The sequence below is a fragment of the Cynocephalus volans genome, chromosome 5, assembly GCF_027409185.1.
Source record: "Cynocephalus volans isolate mCynVol1 chromosome 5, mCynVol1.pri, whole genome shotgun sequence".
Classification (NCBI taxonomy): Eukaryota; Metazoa; Chordata; class Mammalia; order Dermoptera; family Cynocephalidae; genus Cynocephalus; species Cynocephalus volans.
The window spans coordinates 41,096,636-41,112,118 of record NC_084464.1 but is presented as its reverse complement, the minus strand read 5'-3'; the positions used below and the strand labels follow the sequence as shown (position 1 = coordinate 41,112,118).

At 35.3% G+C, this 15,483-nt stretch overlaps 1 protein-coding gene across 1 annotated transcript; it reads right to left on the bottom strand.

The window, feature by feature from the left end:
- Nucleotides 1-845: 845 nt before the first annotated feature.
- On the bottom strand, nt 846-1,286 carry LOC134378644 (cytochrome c oxidase subunit 6B1-like). Its single transcript, XM_063097946.1, has one exon. It carries the CDS (start codon nt 1,235-1,237, stop codon nt 977-979), a length of 261 nt encoding a protein of 86 aa, XP_062954016.1. The 5' UTR covers nt 1,238-1,286; the 3' UTR covers nt 846-976.
- Nucleotides 1,287-15,483: the final 14,197 nt, after the last annotated feature.

Genomic DNA, 15,483 nt, shown 5'->3' with positions numbered 1-15,483 from the left:
GAAGAAGAAAAGGAGATGTTTTCATGAACTAATTTTCTGGTTCCAGTTGTAACATTGGAGGAAGAAATGAGAACCAAAGCCTGGTCCTCCTTCTTCCCTTTCAAATGGGAGTGATGAATCAGGTGTACTTATTAACTACCAAGATCATGTCTTTAATACCATACCCACTAGACTCATCAACTTTATCAAAACAAGGCCAAGATGCTTAATTCATTCTGGAAACTTTTAATATACTTTTAAGTGCTTCTTTTATATTCTTCAGGTAAATTTTGTTTATGTCTCTTTCAAAGGTTTTTACAACAACATAAATCAAGTTATTCAGAACTATCTAAGTAATATTCATATTCTGGTTTATTCATTATATGCACTCTAATATACCTGAATCTGTTTTATCTTCTCCAACTGTTACTGGCAGACCAGGCTCAGCTTGTCCTCTCATACTAAACAAATGACTCAAAGACCAAAAGGTGGTACAAGGATTGGAAGTTCCATTTGGCATCTGGGGGATGACCAAGCTAAAATTGTCCAGCCTTCTGATGTCTGTTCTGAGGTTTATAAAAGGAAAGAGGTGGGAAGATGAGGTAAGGGGTTTTTTCCTGCAAGAAAAGGGTAAGGCTTGGATCACCAGAGGGTCTGAGTCAGGTGTCAGTGTCCCATGATGGATTGGGTGCTTTTGGCATCATGGAGGCTGCAGCTGGTGGACTGGTCAGCTTCAAGCCCTTGATGTTATCTCGGGATTGGAGTCCTTTTCTCCTAGGGACAGCTCAACAATAATAACCTCAGTCAAGCATCAGTGGAACATAAAAATACCTGACTCAGACTTCTTTTTTTTTTTTTTTTTACAGTTTTCCAATGAGTTTTTATTATTAGTTAAGTCATGATTCAGGGTCCCAGGGCAGGGATCACCATGTACCCAGGTCCCCCTTTACCCACCCTGGGAGGACAGAGGACAGAGGAGAGGAGGGGTGCAGTCAGTTCAGATCTTCCCAGGAAATGTGCCTTCTGCCTGGTGCTCATCCCAAGCTGAGACCCAGGATATGGGACAGAGGGACTTGTATACACACTGGTACCATTCACATACAGAGACATCACCCCCTTTGGCGGTCATTGCCTTCTCGCAGCGGTGGAAATCCAGGTAGTTCTGCCAGCAGTTCCTGGTCTGGTTCTGGTTGGGGAAGCGGCTATCAAAAGGGGCAGTCTTATAATTCTTGATTTTGGTCTTGATGTCTTCTGCCATGGTGCTGATTCCTAAAGACGCCCCCGGAGGAGCTCACAGCTCAATGTCACCCTCACAGACTTCTAATTAATGTGAATGCAATTTTCCTTTAAGTAAGAAGGAGTTTATAATTAGCTAGGAGCTGTAGCTGATTAGCAAAACAGAAAACTTAGTTTCAGTTCTTAATTGTAGGTGTACAACCTCTAAAGTAAATCAACATAAGAGGATGTGATTTCATCTCAGGACAGTTTCAGCCATATGGTCAGTTTCTCAGTTCCTCTGCTAACCTCAAGGAATTGATGATTATCAGTTTCCAAGTTAATGGCTAACTGAAATTTTCTGCTGGGTCTTAGTTACCCCAAAGATGGCCACTTTTCTGGCTACGGTCCTTTTCACAACGACAGCAGCAAAATCCATCATCATTTGCCATTCTTTAGTCAGAGATTTGGTCTGGCTTACCTTGTCATTTAGCATTCGTCCCAAGTGTTCAAATATTATTTCTGTTTTATTGAGTTTACTTAATCATTTATTTCATCTTTCAGCTTCTCATGAAAACATTTAGGCTTTCCCAAAGATGGACATTTTCATCCAAACTGTACTTCATTGCTATGGCAATTTATTCTTCATTCATCTGACATAGCTTTAAAGTTATTTTGGCTCTAGACATTTGGTACTGGATGAACTTAAAACACATCTGGCAGTGATTGAATCCTTGTTGTAACGTTAGCTATCAATTTAACTCTTTCTGAACATCTGGATTCCTTTTTATTTTCAATTTTTTTTCTAAAGGGTCTAGCTTAAACTCAGTTGGATCTTTCACATTTTGATTAATTCTTTGCCTTTAAATTTAGAGTTTTTGATAAATTGTTCTCCAGACTAGGCTTAATTTAAAAATTACCTTTACATATTTTTTAATCTAACATTATCAAAACCTTTACATTGTTTTTAGCTAGAGCAGAAACTTGTACAGTAAACTTTTTTCCTACTTGCATAAAGTTGGCTTCTAACTATTAAAAAATCCAAATATAGCTGCACTTACTACCATCTCCCATGTTTAGCCATGGAATCTTAACATCTTAATATCTTAAATCTTAACATCTGGCAGGAGTCTGATGTCTCCTGGCAACACTGACATGGCCTCACTCCGCTTTTCCAGGACTCCTATAAAGTAAAAATTCATAGCAGTAAGTGGTTCCTCCAGAGCACCAGATCTACCTAGGGTTGCCAGAACCTTCCTAACCCACAACAAACTCTAGAGAATGCCATGAAATTTTCTGCTCAGAACCTAAACCAACACCTGTCCACCAAGAGAGACCGTCAGTGAAGGCAGCAATGGGGGAGAATAGACAGTGCTTCTCAGACGTTTTTATGTCATTGCACACATAAGTTAGAAATTTACAAGGTTGATTTTGATCAAAGACTAGCCCCTGGGACTTTGTCCATCCTAGGTTCCATCCAGCAAGCCCAAAGTCTGAGAGGATCCATGTCTTTTTACACATGTGCTGTTTGGGGATCACTGAAAGCTATAGATCATCAAAAGAAAATTATATAAGTGACTGGAATAGAGGTTAAAGGCTTTGTTGAGCTAATGCACATCAGCGAGCACCTGAATACCAGATGACTGATTAAAGCAGGATCGGAGTTCGTCTAGGATAGAGGAAGTTGAGTTGTGCTTTTGTTTAAGGTTGAATTTTTCTACTTTGACCTAAAATTACAGCTGGGATTGTCCACATTTTCCTGCCTCTTTCCTGCCAATAGCCATTAGAACAATATTTTCTGAGAGCTGTTTTTATAAGCCTTGAGGTTTGTTGGCTAGTCCAAGTTTATGAGTAGAGGAGGTAAAAAGCTACAGGAAGGGATGAAGGAAGGAGGGACGAGAGGGGGAGACAGGGAGGGAGGGAAGGAGAAATGAAGAAAAAAGAAGAAAAGGAGGCAAAGATAGAAGTTAGGGAAAAGCTGGGGACCTATCTCGTTTTTTTCATCCTTTTACAGGATTTATTTGCCTCCTTAATGGTCAATTTGTTTTTATTTTTTCCATCTACTTTGAGATATCATTGCTATATAAAAAACTGCACATAATTAATGTATACAATGTAATGAGTTTGGACAAATGTATACACCTGTGTTATGAACATCACCCTCCACGTAATAAACGTGTCCCTTTGTTTTTGTGATAAGAGCACCAAACATAAGATCCACCCTCTTAACAAAATTCAAGTACGCAATATCCTGCTGTTAACTATTGACACTATTTTGTACAATGTAAACTTCTTTTGAGGCCCAGGGGCCTAATATTCCATAAAAGTCAAATGAAGTCCTCCCGTCTTCAACTTATCCCCACTTTGTGTTTGGTCAGATTTCAGGTGGAGTAGGAGAATAAAGGGTCTCATTTCAGTATCAATAAATTATCAACTTGAATTTTGAATCAAGGGGACTTGAAAAGTCTTCAAATATCTAGGATTTATAGTTATGTCATAAATGGCCCATGAGCTCATACTCAGTCACATCACGTTTCCCAATACTCAAGCACAATACAAAAATTTTCTATTTCTTGGCAGAGGGAGGGAAGAGAACACTGTAACTAATCAAATACTCAGTTAACAAAGAGTTACCATAACAGGATTTGCCGTCTCTTATTTTTCTCCACCTTTTGTCATTCAGTCAAAGAATTGCTCTCTTGCGAACTGTTGATCAGGAAACTCTGATCACAGGGGTGGCCATATGATTTTAGACAAATCAGTCTTTCAGAAAGCTTTGAATCTTCAATAGATGGTAGTGTCCCAAAATGATTAACCATTATTTCCAGACACTGAGATCCCCCGGGCCTACCCTGATTCCTTTCATTCCAGTATCCTGATGATCTTACTAATACTTTCATTTGCTGAGGTACCCACTATATCTTTCCAACCGTGTATTTTTCCTAAGGAGTCCAGAGGGGATTTCTGTTTCTTACAACTAAAAAACCCTGACACACCACATATACTGCATGTACACTATCATTTTCGAAGAATTAAATACTAATAAATACACCGACCTCTCCTAAAAACAGTAAAATATTTAGGAATGCAGAAAACCCTTAAGAATTCTGAGATACAGAATGACAGAGCCGTTCTTACAGTGGCAGGAATTGGAAGACCGTGGGTTGTCTGAGCTCTTCCTCAGTGTAGAGGCAGATCCTGAGTCTTCAGGGACATAGAACTTGTTCACTTCACTGAGACATCATAAGAATTCCAATAGTTCAAGCTTTTTGAAAACTATGGGAAAGTTTGTGAAAAACAGTATGCCAAGGCATTTTCACTTCTGCTCATCTCTCTGTCTCTTATTTTCCAAGTCTGGAAAGGACCCTCAGGCTTCCTGTTCTAAAGTGAGCAAATTAGATCTCTAGGAGCACCTAGATTAGGTCTTACTGGATGGCTTATGCACGTTCTTCTGCTGCTACCAGTACGTCAACTGCTCTTGATCTTAATAAATATAGATCCAGCTTTGTAAAACATTGGAGAGGAAAGCCTCCTGTCTTCCCCAAATCATCCAAAATATTCAGATCTTGGGGAAGTCATGCTTTCATATATCAAATGGAAGGAGAAAGTCGGAAGTATATTAGACTAGGTTTCTACTTTTCAGCTGACTTTGCTTCTATCCTTGCCACATTTTGTCACTATTAGAAATCAAAATAAACATACAAACAGGTCAAAGAAATAAAACTGGAAATCCAGAAATAGAACCTAGTCCATTGGAAAATATCATATATAATAAACATATTATCTCAAATCACTGGAACAAAACAGACTTTTTAAATGAAGGTGCTGAAACAACTGTTTAGTCATTTGTGGGGAAAAAGATAAAATTAGATCCATACCAAAGAATAATTGGCAAATTAATTAGACAATTAAATGTAAAAATAAATGATGTGAGCAATTTCTTTAAACTATGGATTAATGTAAATAAGTAATTACAAATAATAAAAGGGTTTTTTCATTAACTGTGTTGAAATTTCAGAGTTGTTTCATTAAGCTGATTCAGAAAACTGTAAACTACAGAGAATTTAAAATGTTATCTCCTTACTATGTTACCAGTTACATGTAAATATTGCTTTCATTCCTTAATTTATAAGAGTGCAGTTTAGAGCAAATTGAAAAATGTCTCATTAAAGAAATTTGTCTTAATTGTTGGTAATCATAGTGTAATATGCAATGTTCAATATTTTTTAAATCCCAAACACCCCAGTGCCCTCCCATTTTACACATTCAGTCAAAGCTTTAAAAATATAAAATATAAAATGTTTTCTTTACTTTTTTACTTTTTTGAGAAACCCCTACACTGTTTCATATAAGGGCTGTACTAATTTACATTCCCACCTACAGTATGTGAATGTTTTCTTTTCTCCACATCCTCACCAACACTAGTTATCTTTTGTCTCTTTGAGAATAGCCATTCTAACAGGAGTGAAGTGATATCTCATTGAGGCTTTGATTTACAATTTTCCTGATGAATAGCGATGTTGAGCATTTCTTTCATATATATCTGTTGACCATTTGTACATCTTCTTTTGAAAAATGTCTACTCTGGTCCATTGCCCATTTTTTAATCAAATTGTTTTCATGTTATTGAGTTGTTTGAGTTCCTTACATGTTATGGATATTAACTCCTTATCAGATGTATAGTTTGCAAATATTTTCTCCCATTCTGTAGGTTGTCTGTTTACTCTGTCGATCGGTTTTGTTGCTATGCAGAAGCTTTCTAGTTTGATGTAATCCCATTTGTCTATTTTTGCTTTTGTTGCCTGTTTTGAGATCATATCAAAAAAATCCTTGCCCAGACCAATATCACAGAGCTTTTCTCCTATGTTTTCTTCTAATAGTCTGATAACTTTGGATTTCACATTTGTGTCTTTTAACTATTTTGAATTGATTCTTACATATGGTGTAAGATATGGGTCAAATTTCCTTCTTCTGCATGTGGATATCCATTTTCTCAAAACCATTTATTGGACAGAGAGTCCTTTCCCTATTATGTGTTTATATTAGTCAGGGTTCTCTAGAGAGAGAGAACCAATAGGATATGTATATAAATATATGAGAGGGGGTTTATTAGGGGAATTGGCTCACACAATTGTGAAGGCTGAGGAGTGCCATGATAGGCATTCTGCAAACTGGATGCCAGTAGCATGGCTCAGTCCAAATTCAAAGGCCTCAGAACCAGGAAAGTAGATGGTGCTGTTGGTGTAAGTCCTGGAATCCAAAAGCTGAAGAGTCTCAAGTTCTGATATCCATGGACAGGAAAGCAGAGTGTATCCCAGCTCTAGTGGATAGAGAAAGCTATTTGCCTTTTCCTCCATTTTCGTTCTTTCCAGGTTCCCGGTAGATTGGATGTTTCCCGCCCATATTGAGGTAGATCTTTCTCAACTAGTCCACTCAGGACCACATGCTAATCTCTTCTGGAAACATCTGAATGCACCTGAAGAGAGAGCTTTATCAGGTTTCTAGGTATTCCTTAATCTAATCAAATGGACACCTACAATTAATCATCACAGTGTTCTCGGCACCTTTGTCAAAAATCAGTTTGTTGTATATGCACAGATTTATTTCTGGGTTCTCTTCTTTTCCATTGGTCTATGTGTCTGCTTTTCTGCCAGTACCATGCTGTTTTGGTTACTATCGCTTTGTAGTATATTTTGAGTCATGTAATGTGATTTGTTCAGCTTTGTCTTTTTTGCTCAAGATTGCTCTGGGTATTTGAAGTCTTTTGTGGTGCCATACAAATTTTAGAATTTTTTTTATTTCTGTAAAGAATGTCATTAGTATTTTGATAGGGATTGCATTGAATCTGTAGATCACTTTGGGTAATATGGCCATTTTAACAATATTAATTATTTCAATCCATGAACATGGAATAGCTTTCCATTTACTTGTATCCTCTTCAATTTCTTTCATCAATGTTTTATAGTTTTCTGTATGGAGATCTTTTACCTCTTTGGTTAAATTTATTCTTAAGTATATTTTTGTTGCTGTCATAAATGAAATTGTTTTCTTGATTTTTTTCTTACAGATAGTTTGCTGTTAGAATTTAGAAACTCTGCTGATTTTTATATGCTGTTTTTGTATCTTGCAACTTTAATAAATTTGTTTACTAGTTCTAACAGATTTAGGTGGAGTCTTTAAAGGTTTTCTATATATAAGATTATGGCATCTGCAAACAAGGAGTATTTAACTTCTTTCTTTTCTATTTGGATGCATTTTATTTCTTTCTCTTGCCTAATTGCTCTGGCTAGAATGTCCACTAATGAATTGAATAGAAGTGGTAAGAGTGAGAATCCTTGTCATGCTACAGATTTTGGAAGAAAAGCTTTCAATTTTTCCCCATTCAGTCTGATGCTGCCTGTGGGTTTGTCATATATGACCTTTATTGTGTTAAGATACACTTCTTCTATATCTAATTTGTTGTTAGTTTTTATCATAAAAGGATGTTCAATTTTGTCAGATGCCTTTTCTCCATCTATTGAAATCATCATATGGTTTTATTCTTCATTATATTGATGTGGTATGTCACATTTATTGATTTGTGTGTGTTGAACCATTCTTGCATCTTTGGGATGAATTCCACTTGGTCATGATAAATTATCTTTTTAATGTGCTGCTGAATTATATTTGCTAGTGCTTTGTTGGGGATTTTTGCATCTGTGTTCATCAGGGATGTTGTCCTGTACTTTCTCTTTTTGTTGTGTCTGATTTGGATAATAAGGATAATGCTGGCCTCATAAAATGAGTTTGTAAATGTTCCCCTCAATTTTTTGGAAAAGTTTGAGAAGAATTGGTATTAGTTCTTTAAATGTTTGGTATAATTTAGCAGTGAAGCCATCAAGTCCTGGGTTTTTTATTAATGGAAAACTTTGTATTACTGATTCTATTTCCTCACTTGTTATTGGTCTATTCAGATTTTCAATTTCATCATAATTCAATTGGTAGGCATTTGTCAATCAATTTATTCATTTGTTCTAGGTTATGCAATTTCCTGACATATAATTGTTCATAATAGTATCTTTGGTCTTTTGTATTTCTGTGGTAACAGTTGTAATGTCTACATTTTCACTTCTGATTTTTTTTTTTTTTTGTCGTTTTTTCGTGACCGGCACTCAGCCAGTGAGTGCACTGGTCATTCTTATATAGGATCCGAACCCGCGGCGGGAGCGTCGCCACGCTCCCAGCGCAGCACTCTACCGAGTGCGCCACGGGCTCGGCCCATTCACTTCTGATTTTGTCTTCTCTATTTTTTTCTTAGTCTAGCTAAATGTTTGTCAATTTTATTGACAAAGCACATAAGACCTCAAAAGCATAAGCAACAAAAGCAAAAATATACAAATGGGATTATATTAAACTAAAACATTTTTACACAGCAAAGAAATCAATTAACAGAGTGAAGAGACAACCTACTGAATAGGAAAAAGATATTAACGAATTATACATCTGACAAGGGATTAATATCCAGAATATGCAAGAAACTTAACTCAGCAGCAAAAGAACAAATAGCCCAATTAAAACTGGGTAAATGAGCTGAATAAACATTTCTCAAGAGAAGACATTCAAATGGCCAACAGATCAATTTTAAAAAATGCTCAACATCACTAATTATCTGGTACATGTGAATCAAACCACAATGAGGAACCACCTCACTTTACTCAGAATGGCTACTATCAAAAAGAAAACAAGTATTGACAAGGATGTGGAGAAAAGAGAACACTCACACACTGCTGGTAGGACTGTGAATTAGTACAGCCACTATGCAAAACAGCATATAGTTTCCTCAAAAAATTAAAAATAGAACTACCATATGACCCAGATATCTCACTACTGGCTATATATTCAAAGGAAATGTAATCAGTATGTGGAAGAGATATCTGCACCCTCATATTTACAATAGCCAACATATAGAATTAACACAAGTGTCCAACAAAAGACAAATAGATAAAGAAAATATGGTATATATATACAATGGAATACTATTCACTCATATAAAAGAATGAGATCCTGTCATTTGCAACAAATGTGGATGGACCTGGAGAATATCATGTTAAGTGAAATAAGCCTGACACAAAAAGACAAATACAACATGATCTCACTCATGTGTAGAATCTAAAAAAGAGATAGAGAGTTGATATTACAGAAGCAGAGAGTAGAACAGTGTTTACCAGGAACTAGGAAGGGATGCATAGAGTAGAGGGGAGGATGGGGATAAGTTGGTCAATGGGTACAAAGTTACAATTAGATAGGAGAAATAAATTATGGTGTTCTATTGCACAGTAGGGTTACAAGAGTTAATAGTAAGGTATTGCACATTGCAAAATAGCCAAAAGAGAGGCTTTTGAATGTTCTCACCATGAAGAAATGATAAATGTATGAAATGATGTATACACCAAATACCCTAATTTATTTATTATACAACATACAATATATGTATTAAAACATCAGGTTGTACCCCGTACATATGTACAATTATAATTTATCAATTAAGAATGTTTTTAAAAAATAGCAAAATGTGGTATGTACACACAATGGAATACTATTCAGCCAAATAAAAGAAAAAAAATCATAGGAGTAAATTAAACCAATGAGGTGAATGATCTCTACAATGAAAACTATAATACACTGGTGAAAAAACTTGAAGAAGACAAAAATAATTGGGGAGATATCTCATGTTCATGGGTTTGAAGAATTAGCATCATTAAAATGTCCATATTACCCAAAGCAATCTACATATTCAGCACAATCCCTGTCAAATTACCAATGACACTCTTCTCAGAATGAGGAAAAAAAAAATTGTATGGAACCACAAAAGATCAGCTGTAGCTAAAGCAATCTTGAACAAAAAGAACAAAGTTGGAGGTATCACACTTCCTGACTTCAAATATATTATAAAGCTATAGTAACAAAAACAGCATGGTGCTGGCATTAAAACAGACAGATTAGACAATGGAAAAGAATAGAGTGAATAGAGAATAATCCAGTTAAAAAATGGGGGCCAACCCCGTGGTGCACTCGGGAGAGTGCGGCGCTGGGAGTGCAGCAGTGCTCCCGCGGCGGGTTCGGATCCTATATAAGGATGGCCGGTGCACTCACAGGCTGAGCGCCATATGGCTGGTCACAAAAAGACAAAAGAAAAAAATGGGCAAAGGACCTGAACAGAATTTCTTAAAAGAAGACATACAAATGACCAACAAGCACACACAAAAAATTCTCAAAATCACTAATCATTAGGGAAATGCACATTAAAACCACGCACTTACAACCAACTAATTTTCAACAAAGGTGCCAAAACCATACACCAGGGAAAGGACAGTCTCTTCAGTAAATGGTGCTGGGAAAACTGGAAATCTACATGGAGAAGATTGAAACTAGATCCCTATCTCTCAATAGATACAAAAAGCAACTGAAAATGGATTAAACACCTAAATTTAAGACCTGAAACTATGAAACTACTAAAAGAAAACATAGGGGAAATCCTACACAAAATTGGGTGGGCAGTGCTTTTTTGGGCAACACTACAAAGGCACAGGCAACTAAAGCGAAAATGGACAAATAGGACCACATCAAACTAAAAAGCTTCTGCACAGCAAGGGACACTATGGACAAAGTAAAAAAAACAACCTACAGAAGGGAGAGTGTTCATAAGTTACTCATCAAACAAGGAGCTAAAATTCACACTACATGAGGAATTCAAACAACTCAGCAAAAATATAAATAACCCAATTAAAAAATGGGCAAAGGACCTGAACAGACAGTTCTTAAAAGACATACAAATGACCAACAAGCACATAAAAGAAATCCTCAAAATCACTAATCATCAGGGAAATGCACATTAAAACCACAATGAAATATCATCTCACTCTAGTTAGAATGGCTATTACCAACAAAACAGAAAAAAAATAAATGCTAGCAAGGGCGTGGAGAAAAGGGAACTCTCCTGCATTGTTGATAGGAATGTGAACTGGTACAGCCACTGTGTAAAACAGTATGGAGGTTCCTCAGAGAACTGAAAATAGATCTACTTTATGACCCAACCATTTCACTTTTGGGTATACAACCAAAGGAAATGAAATCAATATATCTTAAAGATACCTGCACTCCATGTTCATCACAACACTATTCACAATAGCCAAGAGATGGAATCAACCTAAACATCCCTCAGTGGATGAGGGGATTTAAAAAAAAAAAACTGTAGTATATATACACAACGGAATAGTATTCAGCTATATAAAAAATATATATCCTGTCATTTGCAGCAACATGGATGGAACTGGTATGTGAAGTAAGTCAGGTATGGAAAGACAAATACTGCATGATATCACTCATATGTAGAATCTAAAAAGAAAGAAAAAGTGGTTTTCATAGAAGTAGAGAGCAGAATAATGGTTACTAGAGGCCGGGAAGGGAGGGTGAGTAGGAGGGAAGAGAACTGATGGACTGACGGGTACCACACTATGCCGTCTACCCTAAGTGAATCATTGTGCAGCATGTGCATGTATTGAAATCACACACTACTCCACAAATATGTACAAGTAAATGTAAAACTTTTTTTAGAAAAGAGTAAATTCCTGCCATCTGTGACAATAGGGATGAACTTGGAGGACACTATGCTAGGTGAAATAAGCCAGGCATGGAATGACAAATCCCACACGATCTCATTGGTACATGGAATCTAAAAAAGTTGATCTCACAGAAGTAGAGAGTAGAATGGTAACCAGAGGCTGAAGTGCTTGGAGGGGAGGAAGGATGGGGAGATGTTGGTCAAAGAATACGTAATAACACGTAGGTAGGAAGAATAAATTTCAAGAGATCTATTGTACAACAAGATGACTATAGTTAATGAGATAAAATGTATTCTCAAAAAATGTAAAGAGAGTGGAAGTTATGTGTCTCACCACAAAAATGATAACTATTTGATGTAATGCATTTGTTAATTGGCTATATTTTACCATTCCACAATGTATACATACTTCAAAACATTATGTTGTACATAATGTTATCTGTCAATTTTAAAAAGAAAATTGGCATGACATGAAAACCAAAACAGGAGAGACTTTTTTTTTCAATGAAACCTTGTGGGATTTATGCTTATACGTTTCTCTTCTATAATCTCCATCTAAGATTACTTTTCTGTTATAATCCAAGCACAACCAATTATATTCCTTTGAAAACTAATTAGGAATATGTATTACATATAGTAATATATTTTACTCTACTAACTCCATTTCTGAAAAATAAGAAACTCCATTTCTGAAATCTAAAGAAGGTCAAATACGGAAAGCACTTTATTCCAAATGATCTATAGTATAAAGTGACAAATTCAGAAAATGTAAATATTTAATAGCAGAAAAATAACTGGGAAAGTATGTACATATGTATAGAAACCATATATTAAACAGTTGGTTTAATATATGTACATAAAAATTGATACATAAATATTATTTAGAACAAAGTAATACAGTTACAATTTTTTTGTTATAATTTAGAAAATTATCATATTCTACATATACAATTTTACAATTTGTAAAAATACATGATACACAAAAAGAAAAATAAGGGCAAAGAAATGCAGTTGTCCCTCAGTATCCATAGGGAATTGGTTTCAGGAGCAATTTCCTCCCCCATACAAAAATGTACAGATATTCAATTCTCATATAAAATGTCACAATATTTACATATAACCCACACACATCCTCCAAAATATTTTTAATTATCTCTAGATTACTTATAGTACCAAATACAATGTAAATGCTGTGTAAGTAGTTGTACACTGTGTTGCTTTTTAATTGTATTAGTTTTTGTTGTTGTATTACTTTTTATTAGTTTTTGTTTTTTCCAAATATTTGTGACCCACACTTGGTTTAATCCATGGATGCAGAACTCACAGAAATAAAGGGCCAACTATATTTTAGAATACCAGGATGTGACTGTTCTTTTTTTGTTTTTTGTTTTTTTTGTTTTTTTGTTTTTGAGGTTATATCTAGGCTGAATGTGAATTTAATTACATTTTTAAAATTTTACTTAAATCTTAGGTGAGCTCCTATTAAGTTACAAGTTGCACAAATCAACTTATTTTCAAAAGCTATTCCTGTTCCAATCTCATGTCATTTCTTTTTGTTCTGTCCCCATGAATTAATGTTAACTTTAAACTTCAGTGGATTAATTTCTATGTACAGAGACTCTGTACGATATAATTTTTTAACCTGCAGATCTCTGGCAGTTTAGTACAAAATATTCATTGTAAAAATCAGTGAACAATAGAATACTGTTTTTCCATATGCACTATCAGAGAGGGTAACCATTTTAAAGGAATTTGGGTCTACAAGTTTATTTAGCCTCGTGTTTTCCTAACTAAACAACTTCAAACATATTTTACAGTTTATTTTTATTACGCTAATCCTTATCCTAGTTTTTGAATTTGTGAACCACCTATGTGCCAGTATTATGCTACTAGTGTAGATGGGAATAAAGTTCACTTATTGCCTCTCTGGACACGATGACCAATTAAACTTGAGGAACTCTGGAATCCCAAGGGCTAGAACAGAGGACACAGCGCTGTGAATAGCAGGCCTTTAATAAATGTTGGTTGGTTTTTCTTTAAAGACACAGCCTTCTCTCTATGATACTACCAATGTTACTGGTATCTGTAAAGTTAGCTTCTCATTATAAAAATCTACTAGGAGCCTGGTGAGGAGAGCCTGTGTCCAGTCAAAAATGTACTAGTGACTGAAGAAAATATAATATACTTTCACTTCATCATAAGAACTTTTCTCATATTATATGTTCTTGATGCAGTCCAGGTTACACGATAATTTCGTTCTTGATCAGTGTATTAAAGATAGTTGAATAAGAATGTCACAAGGGGTGAAAACTCAAAAAGTCAGTGCGTTTATCATCCTGTCTTTGGACCAGATTTCTTTTGAAACATGGCACAAAGAAAGTCATGGATATCTCTTGGACACTTAGAAAAAAGGTGAGTGGTGTCTTCTACAGAGAATTATGCTATCGTGAGTGGAAAGGGTCTCTCATGCGCATCACACCCACACCCCTGCCTCTGGGTTGTATCACATTAAATAATCAGGGTGTCCAATTTGCTTCCTGGGAACCTTGAAATAAATGTCAAGTATTTTCAGTAATTCCAAAAAATCCTTGTTACCCTTTCACCCTTTTGAATGAACATTTCTCATTATATCTCTGTGTATAAAATGAGTCACTGGGATATCTTTTAAGTAGAAAAAGAATAAGTGGTTATTGGAGGTTTTTGTTTTTTTTATTTGTGTATGAAATATAAATGGGAAAAGACTTAAAATGACAGTGGAATCAACATGTTCTTTTCAAGGGGTACATTCACTTTCTGATAATGTAAGGGAGGAATTGGTAGATGAGCTGGCACCAGTGTCATATAAAATGTGGAGAAGAGTAAAGAATGTGAAAAACATAGAAGAATAAAACAGCTGCTGAATAGAATCTTCTACTATCCCATGCCCCTCAGATAACTCAAGATCTCTACTTCCATTTCCTAGAAAACTATTTTCTCAGTATTATGCTAGAAACAAAAAAATTTTACATACATGAGGGATCTTCAAAAAAATGATGAAAGGATTTGTATTATCTTTCTTTCTTTGTTTTTTTTTTTTTTTGGTTGCTAGCCTGTAAGGGTATCCAAATATATTATCTTTTAATTCCATTTTTTCCACAAACTTTTTGAAGTGTCCCCATACATTTAATCATTTCATATTATAATATTATATAATTATAATAAGAACTGGGACCACAAATAGTAAGTTGTCTGTTTTCTCATATGCAAGATAATCTGAAATAATGATACAGTGTTACTTTTAATGATTATTGCTAAGGACTGATATTAATGATACTATTAGTAACTATGCTACTTACAATAACTAGCTCACGTTTATTAGATGATTACTATGTTTCAGGCACTGTCCTAAGTTCAGATGTGTATGTATTGTCTCATTTGAGCATCACAATAACTCTCTTTTTATCAATTCACAGATTTTAAAAAATGTGGCACAAGGATGTTCACAAACTTGCCCAGGATCCCACAGCTCAGAAATAAAAGATTCTAGATACAGAGGCAGAGCTCCCAACAGCTAGCTTTTAAAGGTAATTATTTTTAACATTACCAAATGGAGAGACCGTGTAATATTTCCTCATTGTTTCAATTTGTGTTTCTTCAGTGATGAGAAAGCTGCATGTCTTTTCTATTTTCACTGTTATTTAATATTTTTT

Bases quoted from the DNA above. Each gene is read 5' to 3' on its own strand.
- LOC134378644 (XM_063097946.1), bottom strand. From the start codon at position 1,237: ATGGCAGAAGACATCAAGACCAAAATCAAGAATTATAAGACTGCCCCT.